The sequence below is a fragment of the Xenopus laevis genome, chromosome 2L (assembly GCF_017654675.1).
Source record: "Xenopus laevis strain J_2021 chromosome 2L, Xenopus_laevis_v10.1, whole genome shotgun sequence".
Lineage (NCBI taxonomy): Eukaryota > Metazoa > Chordata > Amphibia > Anura > Pipidae > Xenopus > Xenopus laevis.
The window spans coordinates 77,203,061-77,224,862 of NC_054373.1; the positions used below are offsets into that span (position 1 = coordinate 77,203,061).

General features: G+C 39.3%; 1 protein-coding gene across 1 annotated transcript in view; it reads left to right on the top strand.

Annotated features, from left to right (window-relative positions):
* The window catches only part of rhoc.L (ras homolog family member C L homeolog), a 33,711-nt gene that overhangs the window by 3,884 nt on the left and 8,025 nt on the right, over positions 1–21,802 (top strand). Inside the window, 1 exon segment of the mRNA NM_001086170.1 lies at positions 19,246–19,403. Within this exon segment, the coding sequence (NP_001079639.1) occupies positions 19,248–19,403 (156 nt within the window). The 5' untranslated portion in view covers positions 19,246–19,247.

Below are 21,802 nucleotides of genomic sequence, written 5' to 3' on the forward strand. Positions count from 1 at the left end.
AAAACACCATATTGGTCGGGCGGTTTTAAAATCACATTGGGGCCTGCATTCTCGTTGTAATCAGCCCGATATCATACACCCAGGGAAAGGTCTGCTTGTTTGGTGACCTCCCTATCCTTAAACTTGGTATGTAAACCCTTAATCAGTTGCCAGGGGTTAATTACCCTAGAAAGCATGTAGCAGTTTTGAAAAATTCCAGGTGATTGCAGTCAAAAACCCATGGTGCTATGGGTGATCCAGACAACAAATTAGTGGCAAAAAAAATGCATTGACTGGTGGCATCCTGTATAGTGGGGGCTTCATGGAATGTCTAGGATAGCCTGCAGACAAATATCATGTTTCACATTATTAAGCTTTATTTATATATTTTACATATTTACACAGGAGTTTGCAAGGTCCACTCATGCACAAACACACACACACACAATCTCTATACAGATGAGAAGACTATACATTCCCATTAGACTATGAAGCACACAAAATGGAGACTTTAATGAATTAAGTAAACTTTGTGTTTTCAAGGAAATACTGACTGCACTTTGTGTACTGTTAGGCAAGACTATCAGTCTTGTGTTGTAGGTTTTGTTCTGTATTGGCAAACCTTTTTTTTTTTTTTTTTTTTTTATATGAGCTGGGTTAACCTATCTACTGGTGCAGTCCTAGGAATGCATCTTCAGCATTTCCCCAGCAGTGTACACACCCTTGTGTGCGTGCTACAGTGCTATTGCTGTCTTTGCATGCCCAGACGAAGGCAAGCCTGAATGGCTTCCTACAGTCACTGGAAACTTTCGTTCTCTTGTTACTGGTGATTTGTGTAAGCATGTTTAACAAGCAAATAATTCCTCCTCATCTGAAGAACTTCCTGCTCCATTTTGTATTTTATACAAATGTATACAAGCTCTACAAAAGGCAATGATATAAAGATAAGCATCACCATACAATATTTCTTGTTTTTTGTCTTATCATCTGGCAGTTAGTCATCTTTGTAGCGAGTGGGCCAAAGCACAGGGCTGAGACAGATCTGGGCACATCACTTGGAATCTCTGTGCCCCTGGAACACTGACAAATGAGACTGTGAGCAGATGCTAATCTTAATGATCTAATTCTTTGCAATTAAATCATTGTATAAGAATACATGTGTAGTTTATTCAAACATTTAGAAAACATAACATTAAAAGAAAAAAGATTTTGCAATTTGCTAAGGACAGCTCCCATTGATTTCCACAGAACCTCCCCAGCTTTTAAATGGCAACTTTTTGTATTAGCAGTTTTTTGTGGTTTTTACAATTAAAGAAGTAAAGTCTAAAATAGAATAAGGCTAGAAATGCTGTATTTTGTATACTTAACATGAATTTACTGCACCAGAAGCCTAATCCAACAAATGATTTATGCTGGCCACAGGGGGTCACCATCTTGTAACTTTGTTAAACATCTTTGCAAGACCAAGACTGTGCACATGCTCAGTGTGGTCTGGGCTTCAGTTGGAAGGCTAAGATTAGAGATTGTCATAAATTATCGAAATAGCACAAGTCAAATAATATCTGCCAGAAGCCGATACAGCAAGACTGATTAATAATCAGAATATGCAGACTGCACTAGGTCCTGTGTTGTGATATAATGTAATATGGATTTTATAGTTTTTGTATTGTTTAATACAAACTTTCTCCAACTCTGCAGCACCAGTGGCTGCAGCAAAATAATCCTCCAAATAGAATCCCAGTTTCTGTTGAAATTTGGCTCCATGATCTTTGTCCCTGCAGCTAGAGTTGGAAACAGTAAAGGGGATGTAAAGGCAAAAATAAAATCCAATACAAATCTCTACATTTGCCGACTGCTCTACAGGTAAACAAACAAAGCTGCTTGAGTTCTGCATAAGAAAGATTGTTTCCCTGCAGAGCAGTTAGGTACCATCTGACAATTCCGTACAGTAAATGAAGGGAGAATTTCACTGCATACAGTCAGGTTTTTTATAAAAATTGTACACATTTTTTAATTAAAGTATATTGGAGATAGGTTTCTCTTTCATTAAAGAAAGTAAAGAAAGAGATTTTATTTTTTCCTTTACATGCCCTTTAATATCGACGTTATCATGATTTAGAGTAATTAAATACACAATTAGCACTAAAAAGTTTAATTCAGTAAAACAAAGAAAATATAAACATTAATAAATCTGCCCTATATATGTTTTATAGAAAATCCAGACACTCATTCGCCTCTTAATTTTCTGATAAGCCATATAAATAGTGCAAATGAATAACATGGTTGTTCGTAACCTGACATCCGTTTTTATGGATTTGTTGAAAGTTTTTCTGCATGATTTTGCTCACATGATCTGTGCAAGGGTAACAATCTTTGTAGTTTCCTTTTCCACCATATCCTTTTTTCTGTCCAACAAAATACAGAACATGTGTTTAAACAGTTATTGTGCAGTACAGTGTTCGTTAAACCTGTGGCATTAATGCTGAACCAGAAAATCCAGAGGAAATATTTAAATCCTTCTGAGAAGTGGTTGAAGTTTGTTCAACAGCCTCAAAATTGTGTGTTTATCCAGGAAATGCCACACTAAGCACCATTTTATTTACTGGCAGCACTCCTGCCATTATTTTGCACATGCAACTGGTTTATTTTGTAAAAGTGGATTATGCAATACATATTGCCATTATTCTGATTTAGAGTACTGTGTCCTCTTCATAGCAAATAACCACTATTGCGGTCAGGTGAGTATCACGTGGGATATTTTTTATTTCATTTTTGCATAGTTCGCTTTATCACTGTTTGTTCATGTTCTTCTTCCATATTCACTCAACGTATACTGTTGCCGTTAGTTTGTCAGATGAAAAGCAACATTTTTATTAAAAAGCCTGCTTTAATGTAGCATATAGTAAAATTTCATTTTTAGTTTTTCTCTGTAGGGGTATTTCAGCTGGCAAAGAAATTCACAAAAACATCCGTCTCCTCTCCTTGACCAGTATTGGTGGAGTCAAGCAATTCCTATTAAACTCAACAGTAAGAGACTGGATCAGATTCTCCACCAGCTGAGAAACACAAATTTTTGTTTAGTTGGCCGACGGTGCTGACATTTGTAGCTTGGTAAAAGATCGAGCCTATTCTGCTTCTCTTGCCTTGGAATATATCAGATTGATTTTAGGCTTTTTATGCATCATGTAAGTCTGGCACATTAACAGGAAATTGATGCAGGTGGTATAAATATATTGTTACAAAACTGTGGGTTTTAATTGGAAACCTTTTTCTGAGCCTTCTGTAAATAGAATGCTGTGATTTAAATATTGTGACGGCAAACGGCATTGATTAAATTATATTCATGGACCGTATTTCAGAGCATTTGTTTCTGTGCATAAAAGATGAGGTCTGCATTACTTTAATTTGGTTTGTGTGCTGCTTGTATATGACTGCATAACACTGTAAGCAGTGTATGTATAATTTAGGTTGTTTATGCATACAAGCCAGAGCCCTGTGAAGTTTGCAGCTTACATTTTTGATGATGAAGTCAAGGTTTACCATTTATAATACATGGGCTGCCAAGTTGGAATTTACGGTCATAAGAGGGCAACACCATAAAGAAAGCAAGAGGGAATCTACCAAATGAACTGCTTAACATTAGTTCTGTGAGGAAGTGACCCTTGAAAGAACATTTTACTTGGGTCTCCTGTTGCTTCTTCCTATAGAAAAGCACAGGATACATTTTTCTGATGGATGACCCAGGTGGAGATCAGAAAGGCAGTGTGCTATCACCCGTGTCTGCAATTTCTGGGTTTATAGACTGCTAGAGCACCAATTTGGGCAAACCATCTTATTTGCCTTAAGCTAACTACATTACTTGCTGAGTAGTTGGCTTGAGTTAGGGGCTTTCTTTATTTTGTCAAGTGTTAGCTGGCAGTTGCTTATACTTCAGCAGCAACTGTGTGGTTTGAAGTCTGCTGCTTCAAATCAAGCAAATAGAAATTATTATTGGTAAGAATTTGTATTCTATTGAAATGACAGCTAGCACAGATCAACCATCTCTCATCCCCTCAAATTTAAACTTGGGTTTAGATCTGTCTGTGGTTTTTTTTTTTTGCTTGCTTCCAACCAATTTTGCATTCCAGTGGATATGCTTGAAACTGTGAGTACATATGCAGGTATATTTAATGTCTTCATCTTGGGTACAGAAATAAAGTTCTAGTACTATTCTTGCACTGATCTATCTTGGAGGTCATGTTAATCTAGAGATGACTCTTATTAGTATGTATGAGGTAACCGTTACAGTAACACCTATGCTTTAGAACTTCATAATGCTGCTTCTTCAGAAAATAAATGAGGTTGTATGAGGATTCTCTTTTCACATTCCCTAACGATCCCTGCCTGACCACACCAGTGACTACCATAGGCAACATGCTTTCCATTTATGTAACAGAAAACTGCTTCAGGCGCTAAAATATATCTTGACCACAGCCCTTCTCCATGAGAGGACAAAGGTGGTTAGAATCCCCTTGCTACAAATCATCAGGGGTCTCTTTGAATAAAGAATTGAAGAGGCACAAATAGTTTGGTGACCATCTCCCAAAGATGACACTGATGTCAGTGTGTCTTCTGTATGCATATAAAACTGGTTACTAAGATTTCTTCATGATATGCTAGTACTTTTTTTTTTTTTTTTTTTTTAAAGTTGCAAGGTGAGAAGTTGACATGTTTGTTCAGTTGTATAAAATTATTTGTGCTTTCCCCTGTTCACCCTTTTGTTACCATCCCATCTTAGTATCATGAACACTACACTACACATACTTCAATTAAACCTTCCATTATGCCCTATATAAAATTATTTGTGCTTTCCTCTTTTAACCCTTTTGTTACCATCCCATTATCTTTTTATTATGAACACTACACTAAGCATACTTCAATTAAACCTTCCATTATGCCCAGTATAAGTGTTTTTCTATGTATGGGTGTTTTGGATTATGTGTAGGGCAGAGGTGAGTTGGGTCATTTCCTAATATAAATGTTAAACCCATAAAGCAATCCAGCATTTAAAGGAACAGTAACACCAAGAAATGAAAGCGTTTCAAAGTAATGAAAATATCATGTACTGTTGCCCTTTACTGGTAAAACTGAGGTGTTTGCTTCAGTTCATATAAACTACTATAGTTCGTATAAACAAGCTGCTGTGTAGCAATGGCAGAAATTTAAAAAAAGGCTATACGGCACAGGTTTAATTCTGGATAACAAATAACACCATTATGTTGTACAGAGCTTATCTGTTATCTTATGGGTAACTTGAACCTTTTCTCCATTGAATGGCTCCCCCTGTTGCGTCATAGCACCATATTTTTTTTTTTCAATAATGTTTTTATTTATTTATATGCGTTACATGTTAAATGGCATATTGCAGGTAAAATAATGCATAGCACCATATTTATATAAACAATAGTAGTGTTTCTGAAGCGGTTTTAACAGTGCAGTGCAACATTGCATTATATTTTTATTTAAAACCATTTAATTTTTTGATGTTACTGGTACTTTAATTCGCAATCTGCTGTACATTGCCTTGATACATACATAATTCTTGATTATTTAGCCTTCGTTGCTACCTTTGGCTATGTTTAAATTGTAGTAGTAAATCTGCAACACCTGTAACTGGGCTGGTTGGTCATTCACGGTTTAATCTGGGAAGCCGATTGTATACCAGAATTGTCAAGCAGCTAAAAATGCTATTTACAACACTCTGGTTAGTCATATCTATCAAGTGATTCACAAAGCTGCCTAGCTCTTGAAGTTTCCATAACAACATAATAGCTCTTTTTCTAGATCTAGACCATTTAATTTGGCCATTAAACTTACAAGATCAAGTTTTGCCAGATTAGTACAATAAAAGCCTGTCCATTTTCGTGTGTGGGTGCTGTATATGGTGCATTTTCTCAATAATTCGGTACTCCGTTTCCTCCCACACTCTGAAATCTTACAGAAAACTGACCATAGTATGTCAATGTGGCGAATGTGACTAGAGTGTAAGCTCCATTTGAGAGAATGTGAATGTGTTATCCATGTAAAGCTCTGTGCAAAACAAATATGACAATGTAAATTCACAGACAACAATTGCATTTTTGTCTTCAGGTGGCCATACATACAAGTCAGCTTATTTGCCCATGTGTGGAGCCCTCCTATGGGTTCCCCAATTGATACCTGGCTAAAAATGAGGCAAAATAAAATCAGGCAAGCATCATTTTGTAATGTGGTCCATGCGCCGACCACCTGTATTCACGTGATCGGATCAGCCAGATATCTCACAGCTCGTGGGCATATTGGGGAAACATCCTTTCGTTTAGTGTCCTCGCCAAATGAGTGGACCTTTAAGAGGAACTCCACAAAAACATAGCTTTTTGAAAAGTAAACCTTATTTCAAGCAACTTTAAAAAAAAATGTAAAATATACAGACTTTCTGACAGTTCCCTGAGCCCAGCCCCCTGCTCTCCTGCTGAGCTGGCTGACTAATTTGCTGAGCTGGCAGACTACTGTTACTTTGCATCAATAGCCAGTTGTCCTTAGCCTGCATCCTCCAAACCCCACAATTCCCTGCACAAGTGATTTCAATAAGGAAAGGAACATCACCTCCTGCATGAAACCCCTAATATACCCATCACAGTTACCTGTTTCTTCAAAAAGTATTAATAAATGCCAGGATAAAGAAATAAATATAATAAATAATAAGGTAAAGCTGGCTCGGTCTATTCTAGTCGTTATTTGTAATTTTGTCTTGACCATCTAGGTAGGACCTAATTAGTGGACACTTATTAACGCAGAGCCAATTATAATGTTTTTACTGAATTATAATTACTCTGAAAAAAATCCTGCTTATCATGAAACTGTTTAATTTGTTTAAAATCCGGTTAGGTCAGTGCAAGAATTTTGATTAAAAGCAGTTTGTTCTAGTATGGACCCAGCATTTCTCTCTGTCTGGATTACTGATTATGCCTCTGGTAATAGATAGAATCTCAGTGTTGAGGTATGATGTCTATTATTTTGATTGACCTAGGGCTTTTCCAGAAACTATTTCTATTATGTGGAGTATGATCAGTTGAGGCAAATAAAACATTTAAACATAAAAACCCTATAGGATTATTTTGCCATTAACATGGATTTATGTTGTTTAACATCAAGTTTTATATAAATGTAGTTATTACAGTGAAAATCTAGTTACCGTATATACTAGAGCAGTGGTCCCCAACCAGTAGCTCGTGAGCAACATGTTGCTCTCCAACCCCTTGGATGTTGCTCCCAGTGGCCTCAAAGAAGGTGGTTATTTTTGAATTCCAGGCTTGGAGGAAACTTTTGGTTGCATAAAAACTAGGTTCACTGCCATACAGAGTCTCAATGTAGGTTGACAATCCACATAGGGGCTACTAAATGGCCAATCACAGCACTTATTTGGCACCCCAAGAACATTTTTCATGGAAGTGTTGCTCCCCAATTCCTTTTACTTCTGAATGTTGCTCACGGGTTCAAAAGGTTGGGGATCCCTGTACTAGAGTATAAGCCGAGGTACCTAATTTTACCTACGAAAACTGGGAAAACTTATTGACTCTAGTATAAGCCTAGACACAACTACAGCCCTGTCTCCCAGCAGCGCACCTTCCGCCAAAGAGACTCCCCCAGCGATCGACCGGACTTCTTTGCAAAGTTGATGGTGACAGAGAATTGTGCAGAGAGTGCTGTGTGTCATAAAACCATCACTGATCTTTCGTATAACCAACAGATGGTGCTGTGTGATATTGCAGTTACTGTTATTCTTTGATATAACCAACAGATGGCGCTGTGTGATATTGCAGTCAGTTATTCTTTGATATAACCAACAGATGGCGCTGTGTGATATTGCAGTCACTGTTATTCTTTGATACAACCAACAGATGGCGCTGTGTGATATTGCAGTCACTGTTATTCATTGATATAACCAACAGATGGCGCTGTGTGATATTGCAGTCACTGTTATTCTTTGATACAACCAACAGATGGCGCTGTGTGATATTGCAGTTACTGTTATTCTTTGATATAACCAACAGATGGCGCTGTGTGATATTGCAGTCACTGTTATTCTTTGATACAACCAACAGATGGCGCTGTGTGATATTGCAGTCACTGTTATTCTTTGATATAACCAACAGAGGGCGCACTGTTATTCTTTCATAAAACCAACAGAGGGCATTGTGGGATATTGCAGTCTCTCCCCAAGTGAACTGTTGGTATAGGAATGATTAAAAGTGACTGCAATCTCGACTACTGCCCGCTGACCCGAGTATGAGTATAAGCCGAGGTAGACTTTTTTTAGCACATTTTGGATGCTGAAAAACTCAGCTTATACTCGAGTATATACGGTAGGTGTATGACAGCTGTATTTTAGAGCTATCTGTATAGCAGGTTACTGAGTAATAGATGTCTTACCCCTACAAAGGTTTATGGAACCAGAAGCCATTTTAAAGGAAACGCCAAGCTACGACTTTGTTTAGGGTAGGATGCAATAAGAGTGAAAGAAATGCAAGACCGTTATTTTGATTGTACAATGTACTGTGCTTTGCTGCCAACACAGTCCATCTGAACTCATAATCATAACTTAGGACTATTTGGTTTTATTATAAGAAATTATTAGTGTTTATATTTTATTTTTACAAAGTTTTTTTTTTGTTTTGAGATATGCGTGGTATCTAATGGTGCTTCTTCAAGATAACATTTTACCCAACTGCAAATGGCTTAACCATGCTTTTAGTTGTACAGAAACACAGGCCGAAAATAGACCCGTGCTCACCTTTTAACTTTCTGATGTGCCTGCTCCACTGTGTCAAAATCTGTGTGCCAGCACCCTGGCTAATGCACTGGCTCCAGTTGTAGCCACATTAAGAGTGCTGATTGATTGGAACATAGGGGCTGATTCTGAGACTGCATTTTATCTTCAGGCCGACAATCAGCCTGGGGCACATGCCTAGTGTGACATTAGCCATACCCACAAATACAGATAAAGACTATTCTATGACATTCTATTCCCATTTATTAAATCCACTAAAACTCATATGTAGCTATATGAGTAGACTGCAAGTGGTTGCTGGGAAGAGCAGATGATAGAGCTGTAAATCCTAAGTGAACCTTTGCACTTAGTGCTAAAAAAAACAAAGCACTTAAATGCAAAGCCAGTGTTTTAAAGTTTTAAAAGAACAAAGGTTATTTCAATACTGTAGATATAATGAATATATATTCTTTAAGGTAGCTTTCCAGCCAACAAGTGGTATGCTGTGTGTGTGAGATGAGAATGAACCAAGGTATCGTGTCTATGAAAAATCCTGAGGATCCTCTTTCCAAATTATGGTCTCTGTATCTGGTTTCTGCTGCAAGGCTTCCTTGGATGACCGCTTGATTATTGAAACTGACGAGACTTAACCTCATATGTGACACTCTGAGCATGCTTGTAAATGGTGCCCAGAGCAGTGTTCAGTCAAAAGCAGATCATTAACCCATGTGAGAAACGTTGCTAGGGATACACATGCAGGATTTCTTATTCAATCTTACTTTTCACAGATTCTTCAGTATGCCCCCAGCTAGCATCCAAAATATCTCGACAATGAAGCCAGAAATCACAGTACTAGTACCTATATGTATATACACAGAGCTTTGTAAAGGATGTATTTTTGAACGTAATGCAACCCAACACCAAGGAAGTTAGTTGTCCGTGTGAACAGTCCGTTCAGCAGAGGAAAATAGCTACAGCTCTATTCATTTACATCAGCTTCTAGCCCTGAGCCCCCAAAATTTGTTTGCGTAAGAATGCTTATAGCAGTGTCGTTCTTAACTTCTCTGTCTCAACCTACTGTAATTTTAACACCTACACTCTGTTGTGCAACAGTTCAAATAGGCCTTTTTTTTTTTTTTTTTTTGCACATCCTGTAGTGGACAAAGTACAGTCAGGAATCAGAGTTCATCTGTAGGAATTCTTATGACGGAGATTACCTTCTTGCATTGTATGTCAGAGACCAGTCTGACGAGTCTATCTTTACATTCCTACAGTTGTATAGATGCAAAAAAATCTGGTCTTAAAGAAACAGCAACTCTGTAAAGTAAAAATATATTCACATTTAAACAGTTGTAGTACGCTGCATGGGGGAGGAGGTGGTTTGGGAAATGGATAAAATCCCACTACTCGTAGAGGTGGCCATAGAAATTAATATTTCGACAAATCAGTCAAATTATTGTGAGGTTAGTGGGCCCCTGATTGATCGTGCATCTAACAAATTATCGTCTGTCATCGGTCAGAAAATCGATCAAGTTAAAAGATTTTCATGGTTCATTGCTCATGTCTAGGGTAGGAAAAGGATAGGGGCATTAATAGGGTTGCCACCTTTTTGAAAAGAATTTATGGGGCAGTGGTGGGAACTAAAGGGTGGGGCATGAGGCAAAAGGGGGCAGAGCTGCGGTGGTCGTTTCCACCGGAGGGCAAGGGCTTTTGTTAAGGGTATTACAAATTACCGGCAGCTACATTGCCTGTAAATTTGTAATATATGCCCTGGCCGGTGATTTACCGGCCGGATGGCAACCCTAGGCCTTTAAGATCAGAACAGCAGGAACTGAAGAGTAGCTGCGGTGACATCTGCTTAAAGGGGTTGTTCACCTTGCAAACATTTTTTCAATTCAGTTGTTTTTCGATTGTTCCCCAGAAATAGACTTTTTTCAATAACTTTCCATTATTTATTTTTTACTGTTTTTCCAAAATCTAAGTTTAAAGTTGAATGAGTATTAGCGACTATTGTATCAATTCTAACAGCTGCCTGTAATGAAACACAGATTTTGCTCAGCAGGGACAAAGATAAGAAATGTATCAACTAAATGTATCTATTTAGAACAGTTTACAGGGTCGGCGACCCCCCCTCAGAGCTGCTTCAGAAAGTGAAAAATTACACTTTACACTTCAATATTAGAAAAACGGTCACACATAGAATATAGAAAGTCATTGGAAAAAGTCATTCTTTCTGGTGATCTATCCGAAAACAACTAGTTGTTTGAAGGTGAACCACCCCTTTAAGCACCATGTAATGGCCAACATGGTACATTGGCAGAAAGTATCTTCAAACCTGCCCTGAACCAACCAATATACATAGTTTATGGAAAAATCAGACGAGGATCAGTGGGCCCTCATACATGCACAAATTGTTGTATTAAACTATGTTAATCTGTTCTGTTGGTGTATTAATACCTTAATAGCAGTTGTACAGATATAGGATCTGTTATCCGGAATGTTTGGGAACTTGGGGTTGTCTTGATAAGGTATGTTGACCCAAATTATGGAAATATCCTTTAAAGGAGTAGGAAAGCTCTATTTACTTGGGGGTATCAAAAGTTAGGCACCCCCAAGTAATTTTATATACTTTATACACGAAGGTGCCCAGTAGCGCAAAAAACCCACCTTTAACGAAAAGTCCATTTCATACTACTGTGCATCCATCTACCCTGGGAAATTTGAAGAAGGGAGGCAATCGCTATGTGGTGCTCGCTGGAAGAACCCCCGGACCGGAGCAGTTTTCTCCTGCCTGATAGGAGCATTTGCCAGGGTGTGAGGTAAGTATATACAGTAAAGCAATAAATCCAGCCGCACTCCGATATGTGATTCAATTGTTTATTCGTGCCATTAGCAAAGCGACGTTTCGGGCTATTACAGCCCTTTATCAAGCTATATATAGGTAAGTATATACAATTACTTGTGGGCAGGGCTGCCATTAGAAATCATGGCGCCACGTACAACAAAATTATCTAGGCCCCGGCCCCCAAGCCCCACCCCAGATCCTGCCCACTCCACACTACAGTTAAAAAGACCACACAGGCATCAGTGCTAAAAGAAGTTAAACCCCCCCCCCCCACACACAGATTATAAAAAGCTATTCATGGTCAAGCCCCCTTATAAGTTAAAAAACTGTGGTGCCAGGGCCCCCATAAATTTATTAAAAAAAAAAAATTGGTGGTCAGGGCCTCCCTACAAGTTAAAAAAAATAATTGGTGATCAGGGGCCCCCTATTAGTTAAAAAAAAAAAAAAATTGGTGGTAGGGCCCCCCTTACAAGTAAAAAAAAAAATTTGATGGCCTTGGGGGGGGGCTCCCCTCAAGTTATGGGCCCCCCCCTCAAGTTATAAAAAGCCATTGGTGATCAGGGGCCCCCCTGCAAGTAAAAAAAATAAAATAAAATTGCTTACCAGGGTTTTGTGTCTAAGGGGGGGGGCCGCCATGCTTCACTTACTGGATTAGCCGGGCCCCCCTGCTTTCAGTGTGCTGCCAGCTTCACAAAATAGGGCACAGCAGCTCCGTGCACGGAAGCTTTTCTCCTATTAAGATTTCCTGTACCTTCGTGGTCCTTTAAGAACAAGTCCTGGTAAAACTGTACAGGGATTGGATAAGGGGATCCAATCCCAATGCAGATTTACGGGGACTTATTCTGAAAGGACCAATGAGGGTACAGGAAATCTTAATAGGAGAAAAGCTTCCGTGCACGGAGCTGTTGTTCCCTATTTTGTGAAGCTGGCAGCACACTGAAAGCAGGGGGCCCGGCTAATCAAGTAAGTGAAGCATGGCCAGGCCCCCCTTAGACACTTAGACAACAGTCCCCCCCCCGTGACGCCCTGATGGGGGCCCTGCTTGTGGGTGCCTAACTTTTGGCACCCCCCAAGTAAATATAGCTTTCCTTCTCCTTCAAGTCTGCTAAAAATCACAAATCAAATGTTCTACTGTTTTTGAGTAATCATTCTGATTATTTTCTTCCTCCTCCTCCCCCCCCCCCCACCCAGTACAGCTTCTCTTCCTTCAATAGGCCGCTTTGGGTTCAAATAAAATTTGCTTGTATTTATTATATCACAGCATGTGTCTTACCTTATATACTCGCGTATAAGCAGAGATTTTCAGCACCCAAAATGTGCTTGAAAATCCTACCTCGGCTTATACGCGGGTCAGCTGCCTTGTAGCGATGAATCCCCCTCCCAGCCGCGAAGAGCAACAGCGCAAGTGTCATCTGGTGTGACTGCGCATTTGGAGCAGGCGTGACTACAAAGGCCAACGATGCGCTATGGAGAAGGCATAGGACAACGCATGCATCAAAGGTAATTACGGTAGGCGCATGATGTCCTCAAATGTGTTCCGTATAATAAGGCAAACCCCTGCCCCACGTGACAGCTTTGTTGAACTGCGCGAGTGCGCGTCTTCTCTAGTCCCAGCGCCTTAAGCAGCGACCAGTGAGACCTTCACCTCAGGGTAAGTGCCGTCTCTTGTATCAGGACTGCTGCTCTGCTACTGCCCAACTCTCTGCTTGTCACACACGGAGAGACAAAGGGACGCGCACGCACACCGCGTGGAACAAAGGGGCAGCAACGAGGAAGCCCCTGGTGCTACTGGCCTGGGCTACAGTTTATTGGTCCGCCTTTCTACCTAATCATCCCTTATAAGCGCCGCTGCCCAATGGGAAAGCACTTGGCTTCTGCAGGCTGGGATCAAAGGTCACCTCAGCAAACCCCCAGTAGTGTAAGGACCACAGTTAGAGGGACCCTAGAACTATGCATTGGGCTCCCATCTTAATGGTGGAAGGTGCATTGATATAAATCAGGGATGTCAAACCTGCAGCCCTCCATCTGTTGTCCAGCTATGACTTCCACCAGCGCATTCACGGCTCCTGCATGTTGTAGTGAGGCATCCCAGCCGTGAAGAAAGAGCAACATATATAACATAGTTGTGTCTAGGCTTATACGCGAGTCAATAAGTTTTTCTGGTTTTCATAGGTAAAATTAGGTACCTCGGCTTATACGCGGGTCGGCTTATACACGAGTATATACGGTATTTGTTGAAGACAACTACAATATGCAGCAACATAATTGTCTTCTCTAAATGTACCTTACTATGTTGTGCCATCACGCACCATGAAGAATAGTGCTTGTAAAGTAGGGCGAAGGGCAATGTGCACAACAAGGATATAGCCAATGTAAAAGTAATGCTGCAAATAGACATTATTGCGAACACCCACACACATGGAAAGTCACTAGAGTAGTGTGGTTTAGATTCTGTATATTCTATGCATTGTATATTACTCTTCTCTCTTTGTCATTGTGCTAATGGTAGCGTTATTGTAGTTATTAATCTAGATTTGTAATCCACATAAACATTTAATTGTAGATTAAGTACCAACGGTTTTGGCAGTTATATAGCTATTCTAGTTAAGGAATATTTTACATTGACTGGAGTTGATATGTATGGATAACCTGATGCTGGGTATTTAGGAGCCTTTTATACATACCGGTTATTGGTATGAAAGGCCTTATTTAACATACAGTATTTTCCACAACTATAAAATTATAGCCCCTGGATGCATTCTCTTTAGCACGAAGAGTACACCATACAGAGCATTGTATAAATCTCTTCAACCAAAGATCGGATGAATTTTTCTAGGGTTCCCCTGAGATCACTGCAGTATTCCTCCTAAATTACTTCTTTATGCAGCTAGTTTGGACACACCGGTATTCAAAAAGCTCCAGATGCATCAGGTAATGGAATTCTGCAATCCCTCCACACACAGACAAGACAGACAGAAAGCTTTCAGTTGTAGTGTTCCATGAGCCATGTTTAGGTGTTTGGCAACCAGATTTGATTCAGGCGCTATTATTCTAAATCATGTAAGAATGAAGTTACATTATACACGTACCTGATGAAGAGAGTAAATTATTTACTTCAATTTTTTTTTTTTTTTTTTTAAAGCTTGCAGTCTTCATTAGTCTGTTATACACTATCTAATGAAAATGTTGTGGTCCAAGTATCGTGCTGCACTGGAGTAAAGTCGTGCTAAATACAGAAAGTGCTAAGAAAATTGTCTAGAAATCTCACTTTTGCTTTAAGCACAAGTGTGGCTTGGCAACGTTTCTATTTGGGCCTCGGTCAAGTTATTGTGTTACCAAAGAAGCTTGTGGCTAAGAGCTTGCTTTGAATATTTTAACTCGGTTAAGTGCATTGATTTAAGTAGAGGCTAATCGGCTTTCTGGTGGAATGTGGCTGGAATTCTATGAATGCTTTACTCTCTCCCAGCAATTCTCAAGCTTCCTTTCTTTAACAGATTCTTAAAGAACAGCTTGCAGGATTCATATACTTCCGGTACATAAATTTTATTTACATACACATACACACACTCTAAAGTAACTTTTATATTGAATAAACCAGTGTTCCTAGATGCTTTGTAATAAACAGCATATTGATATAGGTGTCTGCTAGAAGCCCCTGGTAAAACAGATGGCATTATTGAAAGTGAGTTTTCATGTTTTGCTGTAATATTTTTACATTAAGGGCAATGGCACATTAATCTCCTGTAAAAGCTTTCCCATAGGCAATAATGTGAATCACTGGTGGTAAAACCCATGTGTCGCTTCAGCCTTCTCCTTGAGGCAACTTCAATTTTAAGGAAACTGAAGAGACACATGGGTTTTACCAACAGCGATTCATATTATCGCCTATGGGAAAGCTTTTACAGGAGAGAGTCACCCGAAGAAGCCAACATTTATCACTGGTGTTTAATCTCCTGGTGTGCTATTGCCCTAAGGGTAAGGCCACACTGGGCGTTTTGGGGAGATTTGGTCGTCTGGCCTCACGCTGCGCCGGCTAAAATGAAAAAACGCCGGCGCTAATCACACGCGGCAATTCATTTTCCAAAGTCGCCCGAAGTTTCCTCGTGATGCAACTTAGGAAAACGAACCGCCACTTGTTATTAGCGCCGGCGCTTTTTCATTTTAGCCGGCGCAGAGTGGGGGAAGGCGTTTGGGGTGATTGGTCGCCGCAAAGATGAGGCGATTAGTCACCAGGCAACCAAATCTCCTCAAAACGCCCAGTGTGGCCTTACCCTAAGAGTAAAAAGATGCTTTCACAAGGGGCTGTCTTAAAATTGATGGTTACGAAAATCTCATTACTTGGCAAAATGCTTTTACGTTATGCACAGTATTCTGATCTCTAACCACTTGTTAGCTCAGTGAGAGGAATGCACATGGGGTTTTCCAAAAATACAGCACTGGAGTTTGCTTGCTCCCCATGTACAAGTCCATAAATTTCAAAACACATGTGCTACCTTAAATAGTTTGTCACATATACAGACTTTGGGAAAGCTTATGTTGGGCACCTACTTCCTCTGTAGCTATAAATGGCTTTCTCTGTTGTTTTGGGTAGCTGCTGCTGGTTCTTTCCTTTTTTTTTTTTTTTTTTCAATATTTCTGCAGCGAAACACTGTTTATACTGTATTTCCCTGTTGCAAGGAAAGTGCATCCAAGTATAACTGTAAAGTGGTATCAGGAAAACATAAAGGTTAATAATTAGGGTTCAGATTTCTTACAGGAGTTGGTACAGTGCCTTCTACCATTGCAACTCATACATGTCACCTGTTGTAATATAGCCAAAGGGAGTAAAGATATTTTGTAAGTGCAGCTCAGTATTAAAGCTGACGCATGCACTGATTGCTAAAAGAGTGGATCAGTGACTAATTTGGTCATGACTACCTAGTACTATAGGCTTTTCTCTGGTTATGTTTGGGCTAATATCAAACTAGGTTATCTTCCTGCTTGTGGTGAAATGCAGGCAGAGAAACAGCCAATGGGAGTACACTCCCAACACTGGTGATACTGTCCATATCAACCAATCCGCAATTAAGATTTGAACAGTCACCTACAAGTTAGAAATCAAAAGCAAAGATCTGATTGGTTGCTATGGGCAACATTACTTCTAATGTTTTTCTCCAGTGTTGATAAGTATGCCCATTTGTGTGCCGAAATCCACTCCGTGTGTGTGCTCAGAGAGGTGCAGTGCATGTCCGTGCACTTAAAGGAGAAGGCAAGCTACGGAGGCATTTTATTGCCAATAGATTAGCTGCAATAGTGCAAGCTAGAATGCTATATTTATTCTGTAGAATGTTTTACCATACCGGAAAAGCTCTAGAAGCTCTGTTTGTTTAGGATAGCAGCTGCAGTATTAGCTTGGTGTGACATCGCTTCCTGTCTGTCTCTGCCTGCTTACTTATAGCCCTGGGCTCAAATTACAGCAGAGAAGAGGGGGACTCGGAGCAGCACTACTTTGAGGGTTTACGAATATATTTAGGTGGACCTTTCTGATGAGGCCTACTTAGTTTTAACCTTTCCTTCTCCTTTAACACACAGTACAAACACTGGAAACGGCCTAGTATGACATTAGTCTTAGGGGCATATTTATTATGCACTCAAATTATTATTTAAAAAAAAAAAAACAGCGGGATAATACACCACACATCAGCAGGCTTCACAGTGTAAAAAATGGCTGTTTTTTTCTTAGTTACTTCTGCCGGAAGCAATGTAAAATAACTAATAAAAGGTCTAAAGTTTGCCTACATCTAGGAATCTATAGCAACCACATGGAAGGTTCTCAGTTTGCATGTGACACTATACTGCTGTGCTTTATGCAAGGTATGCCCCTACTGTAGGTTCTCACTCATCTAGAGTGCATTTTACATTTCAGACTGGAGGGCAGAAGCAAAGTTAACTTAAAAATTAAGATCAGTTGTAGATTGTCACAGAATAGCACAGTATCCATCATACCAGTTGGTTATAAGTTGAACTGCCCCTTTAAATTGGTGAACTGCAAGATTTCAGGTCACTGCACCAGATGGGGTTCCAGAGATGGATAACAGACTTGTCATTTTAAAAATACTCTCTAATTTGCAAGACTTGCACCTTTTCTGCAAGCATAGGAATAGAACAAAGTTCACCCTCCTGCTGTTTTGTTTCAGCTGACAATATCTGAAGTAAAAATACCATTGGACACTACATGGGTCAACAAATATTTGCATTTTGTTTTCCAAACATAAATGATTGAACTGATGTAGGTTTTATGGCTTGTTTAAAATATTTTCTATAGACTGAACCATGTGTTTTGCCTGGTGTTTGTAACTGGCATATTGGGCAGGTGTGTAAGAAGTAACTATAGAGGAAGCAAACCTGCAACTGCTGGAGAGTGGGGGTGCAGTAGCTATAGATACTCAGGGTAACCATAAGGTTTTTTTTTTTGTTTTTTTTTTGTGACAGTCTTATTCTAAATTAGGCCACTGATCTTGGTGCTTTCTCCCTTAAAGGGGTTCTGTCATGATTTGTATGATGCCGTTTTTATTTCTAAATTACACGGTTTACACTGCAAATAATTCACTCTACAATATAAAATGTAATTCCTGAACCAGCAATTGTATATTTTTTTTTTTTTTTTTAGTTATTGGAGTGTAGGCAGCCATCTCGGGTAATTCTGCCTGGTCATGTGCTTTCAGAAAGAACCAACGCTTTAGGATGGAACTGTCTGGCAGGCTGTTGTTTCCCCTTCTCCATGGGTCCACAACCTTTTTCACCTGTGAGCCACATTCAAATGTAAAAAGATGAGGGGAGCAACACAAGCATGACAAAAGTTCCTGGGGGTACCAAATAAGGGCTGTGATTGGCTATTTGGTAACCCATTTTTGGACTGGCAGCCTACATGAGGATATGTTTAGCTGTACATCTGGGGGCAGTTGGGAAACTGATAATGTCAGATTTCTACCCCCATGTCAGATTTCAAAATTAAATATAATATCTGTTTGCTCTTTTGAGAAATGTATTTCAGTGCAGCATTCTGCTGGAGCAGCACTATTAACTGATGCATTTTGAAAAAAACATTTTATACTTTATCGTGACGGCATCCCTTTAAGGTGTTTTCTGTACCTCAAGGATATGTGACTTGTGATCCTAGAATGAGGTCTGTTTTAGGAAATCTGTTATATAAAACCTGAGTTCTAGACTGGTGTAACTATGAATTGGCAAAGGCCACTAGCAGGATCGTGGTTGTTATGAGGAAAGAATATGAATTTTTTTTTTTTTTTAAGGGACAGTAATCCAACATAAAGTTTAGTCTGTACTTGTATAAACTACTGAAGGTTTAGTAGCAGTTATACAAATAGGTGAGCTATAGAAAGCATTACCCTGACAGATATGCTATTTAAACTGAGGACAATGGAGTGTTGTCTCCTCAGCTTTCACGCTGAGAGAAGCAGATCTGCTCCCTTCCCCAGCTCCGTTGATCTGCACTGAGAAGTTCAGCTTCCTCTTGCATGCAGGCATATGGAGTGGAGGTCAGCCTGAAAACATAACAGCAACCAAAATGTGTAGTACATATTTTGTTCCTGATGATCTGGTCTGACTACTCCCCAAACAATTGTTTTTGCAGCAATGGCAGCGATTCGGAAAAAGCTGGTGATTGTTGGAGATGGTGCCTGTGGGAAGACCTGCCTGCTCATTGTATTCAGCAAGGATCAGTTCCCTGAGGTTTATGTCCCAACTGTCTTTGAGAACTACATTGCCGATATAGAAGTCGATGGAAAACAGGTGAGCTCTGAGATAAACAAAATTTGGTGGGGGTGAAAATTTGACTTTTGCTTATATCCTAATAGCAAATGCAAGAAATGAACACCTGAAAACTTGAATGACTACATTTTCAAGTGATATCTGTTTAAGACACAGTGATTGTCATTCGCTTTTCACAAAACCAGTTCTGCATGTTCTGTTAAAAAGTCATTGAGGCAAAACACCATAAACTGGCCTTTGCAATATAAGCCTAATGTACATTGTTTGCTCCATAACATACAGTATATAGCCTAGCAAACTTTATAGTATGCATATTTGTAACTTAAAGGACCAGTAACGTGAATAGTTTTTTTTTTTTTTTTTGTTCAACATGAGCACAATGAATAGTACTAGTGCTAAATTTAGATTGTGTTTTAATCCCCCCCCCCCCAAAAATGTTTTTTTTTGTTATTTCTTGGGCAGACCTGGAATCTGAAGTATTTCAATATTTGCTTCTTGCAAGGTTGATAATTAGATATGCCACTAAATAATTCCCCATTAAATAATTCCCCTTTGTTGTGAGTGTTTTGTGTTACAGATAAACAGGTGTCTATTTTGCAGGGGCACTGTCTGAATGTTGTTGATTAAATAATCAGCGTTTAGATAAATCTCCATGCATAAAAGAACCATAATTAAAATAGTCAAAAAGCATATTCAGCACAAGCCCTATTCATTGAAATCTTGTTGAACAAGCGGGTATACTATCCCTTTAACATCTGTTTATTGAGCACCTACAAATACACTTTTTTTTATGACCCCTGCATTTCTTTCTGTGTAAGAACAAAAACCATTGTATTGTACACCATATCTGTTGTGTAAACATGTGCCTTTTTGCCCTGTTCAACTTGAATGGCTTTTATTAAACTGTAGAAGTATTTCTACAATACTTTGTTTAACCCCTTCTGTTTTCTTAAAACGGACTCTTGCAACAATGTAGCAAAAGTCAGTTCTTAAACTTTGTTAATCATTTGGCTTCTGCTCTGTTTCAAAAGTGCAGAGAATGTAAACAGCCAGAGAGCTGCTGCTTTCAACAGTAATTGATTTTATAGTTTTAATTTTCAGGTTTTTATGCATGGTGTTTTGGGGAAGGATTGGCATTTTTTCCCCACAATGATGCAGTGGTGTAACTATAGAGGAAGCAGACCCCGCAGTCACAGGGGGGACCTGAGAACAGGGGACCTGGACTGTGGGGTCTGCTTCCTCTATAGCTAAAAAGAAAATAAAAACCCTCCTTCCTAGCCTTACCTGTGGCGAGGAAGGGGGACGCAAGTTGTGAGTGGGCGAGGCAGGACAGGAAGCTGGCGGGAGGATGGGGATCGGAGTGTCGGGGCTCTCTGAAGATTTTTTGGGGGTTTTTTTGTTTGTTTTTTTGCAGGGGGGCCCAGTGCACTCTAATTACACCACTGCTCTTAGGTAAGCACTTAGATGCAGGGCAGTTTTTTGGTGGTGGTCCACGTTAAAAAGCGGCTTCCATATTGCTAATGCTGCTGCTACAAAAATCGACCATATAAATGAAAGAAGTGTCACCTGCGAGAAGTGGCATGCTTGTTTAATTTTTGTTTACATTTTATCAAGGTACAGGTATAGAATCCCTTATCCGGAAACCCGATATCCAGAAAGCTCCGAATTACGGAATGGCTGTCTCTCAGACTCCAAATATTCCACATTTTTAAAGATGATTTCCTTTTTCTGTGTAATAATAAAACAGTAGCTTGTATTTGATCCCAACCTAGATATAATTAATCCTTATTGGAAGCAAAACCAGCCTATTGGGTTTATTTAATGTTTAAATGAATTTCTAGTACACTTAAGGCATGAAGACCCAAATTACAGAAAGATCAGTTATCCGGAATACCCCAGGTCCCGAGCATTCTGGATAACAGGTCCCATACCTGTATAACGTTTAAACAAAGAATTTCTGAAGCAGAAGAATTTTCTTGCTAAGGAAAACAAACAAAATCTCTAGCTTTTATAAGCCATTACTAGCCTATGTACAATCTTTTTTTTTTTTTTTTTTTTTTTTTTTTTTTTAATTTATTTTTAACATAAAGTATGTTCAGTAAACCTGGGCATTTGGTTTTCCTGTTCATATTTATTAGTGTTATTATAAGGGAAGCTGACATACTGATTACTATGCTCGTAATCACCACATGGTCTCCAATCTAAAAATAAGTTGATGATAATAATATTGCCTTGTATAAGGTTTAGAGGCTTAAGCAATCATTCAAATATGTAGAGAAGCAAGCAGGGGTGCGATTATGATTTTAATAATGTGAAATAAACATTATTCCAACGTGACCTCAGGAGTTGGCTCGTCTTTCTAATTCTTTTGAGACTACCTCACCCCAAACAACAGGTTCACGGAGATGCACCCAGGCCAC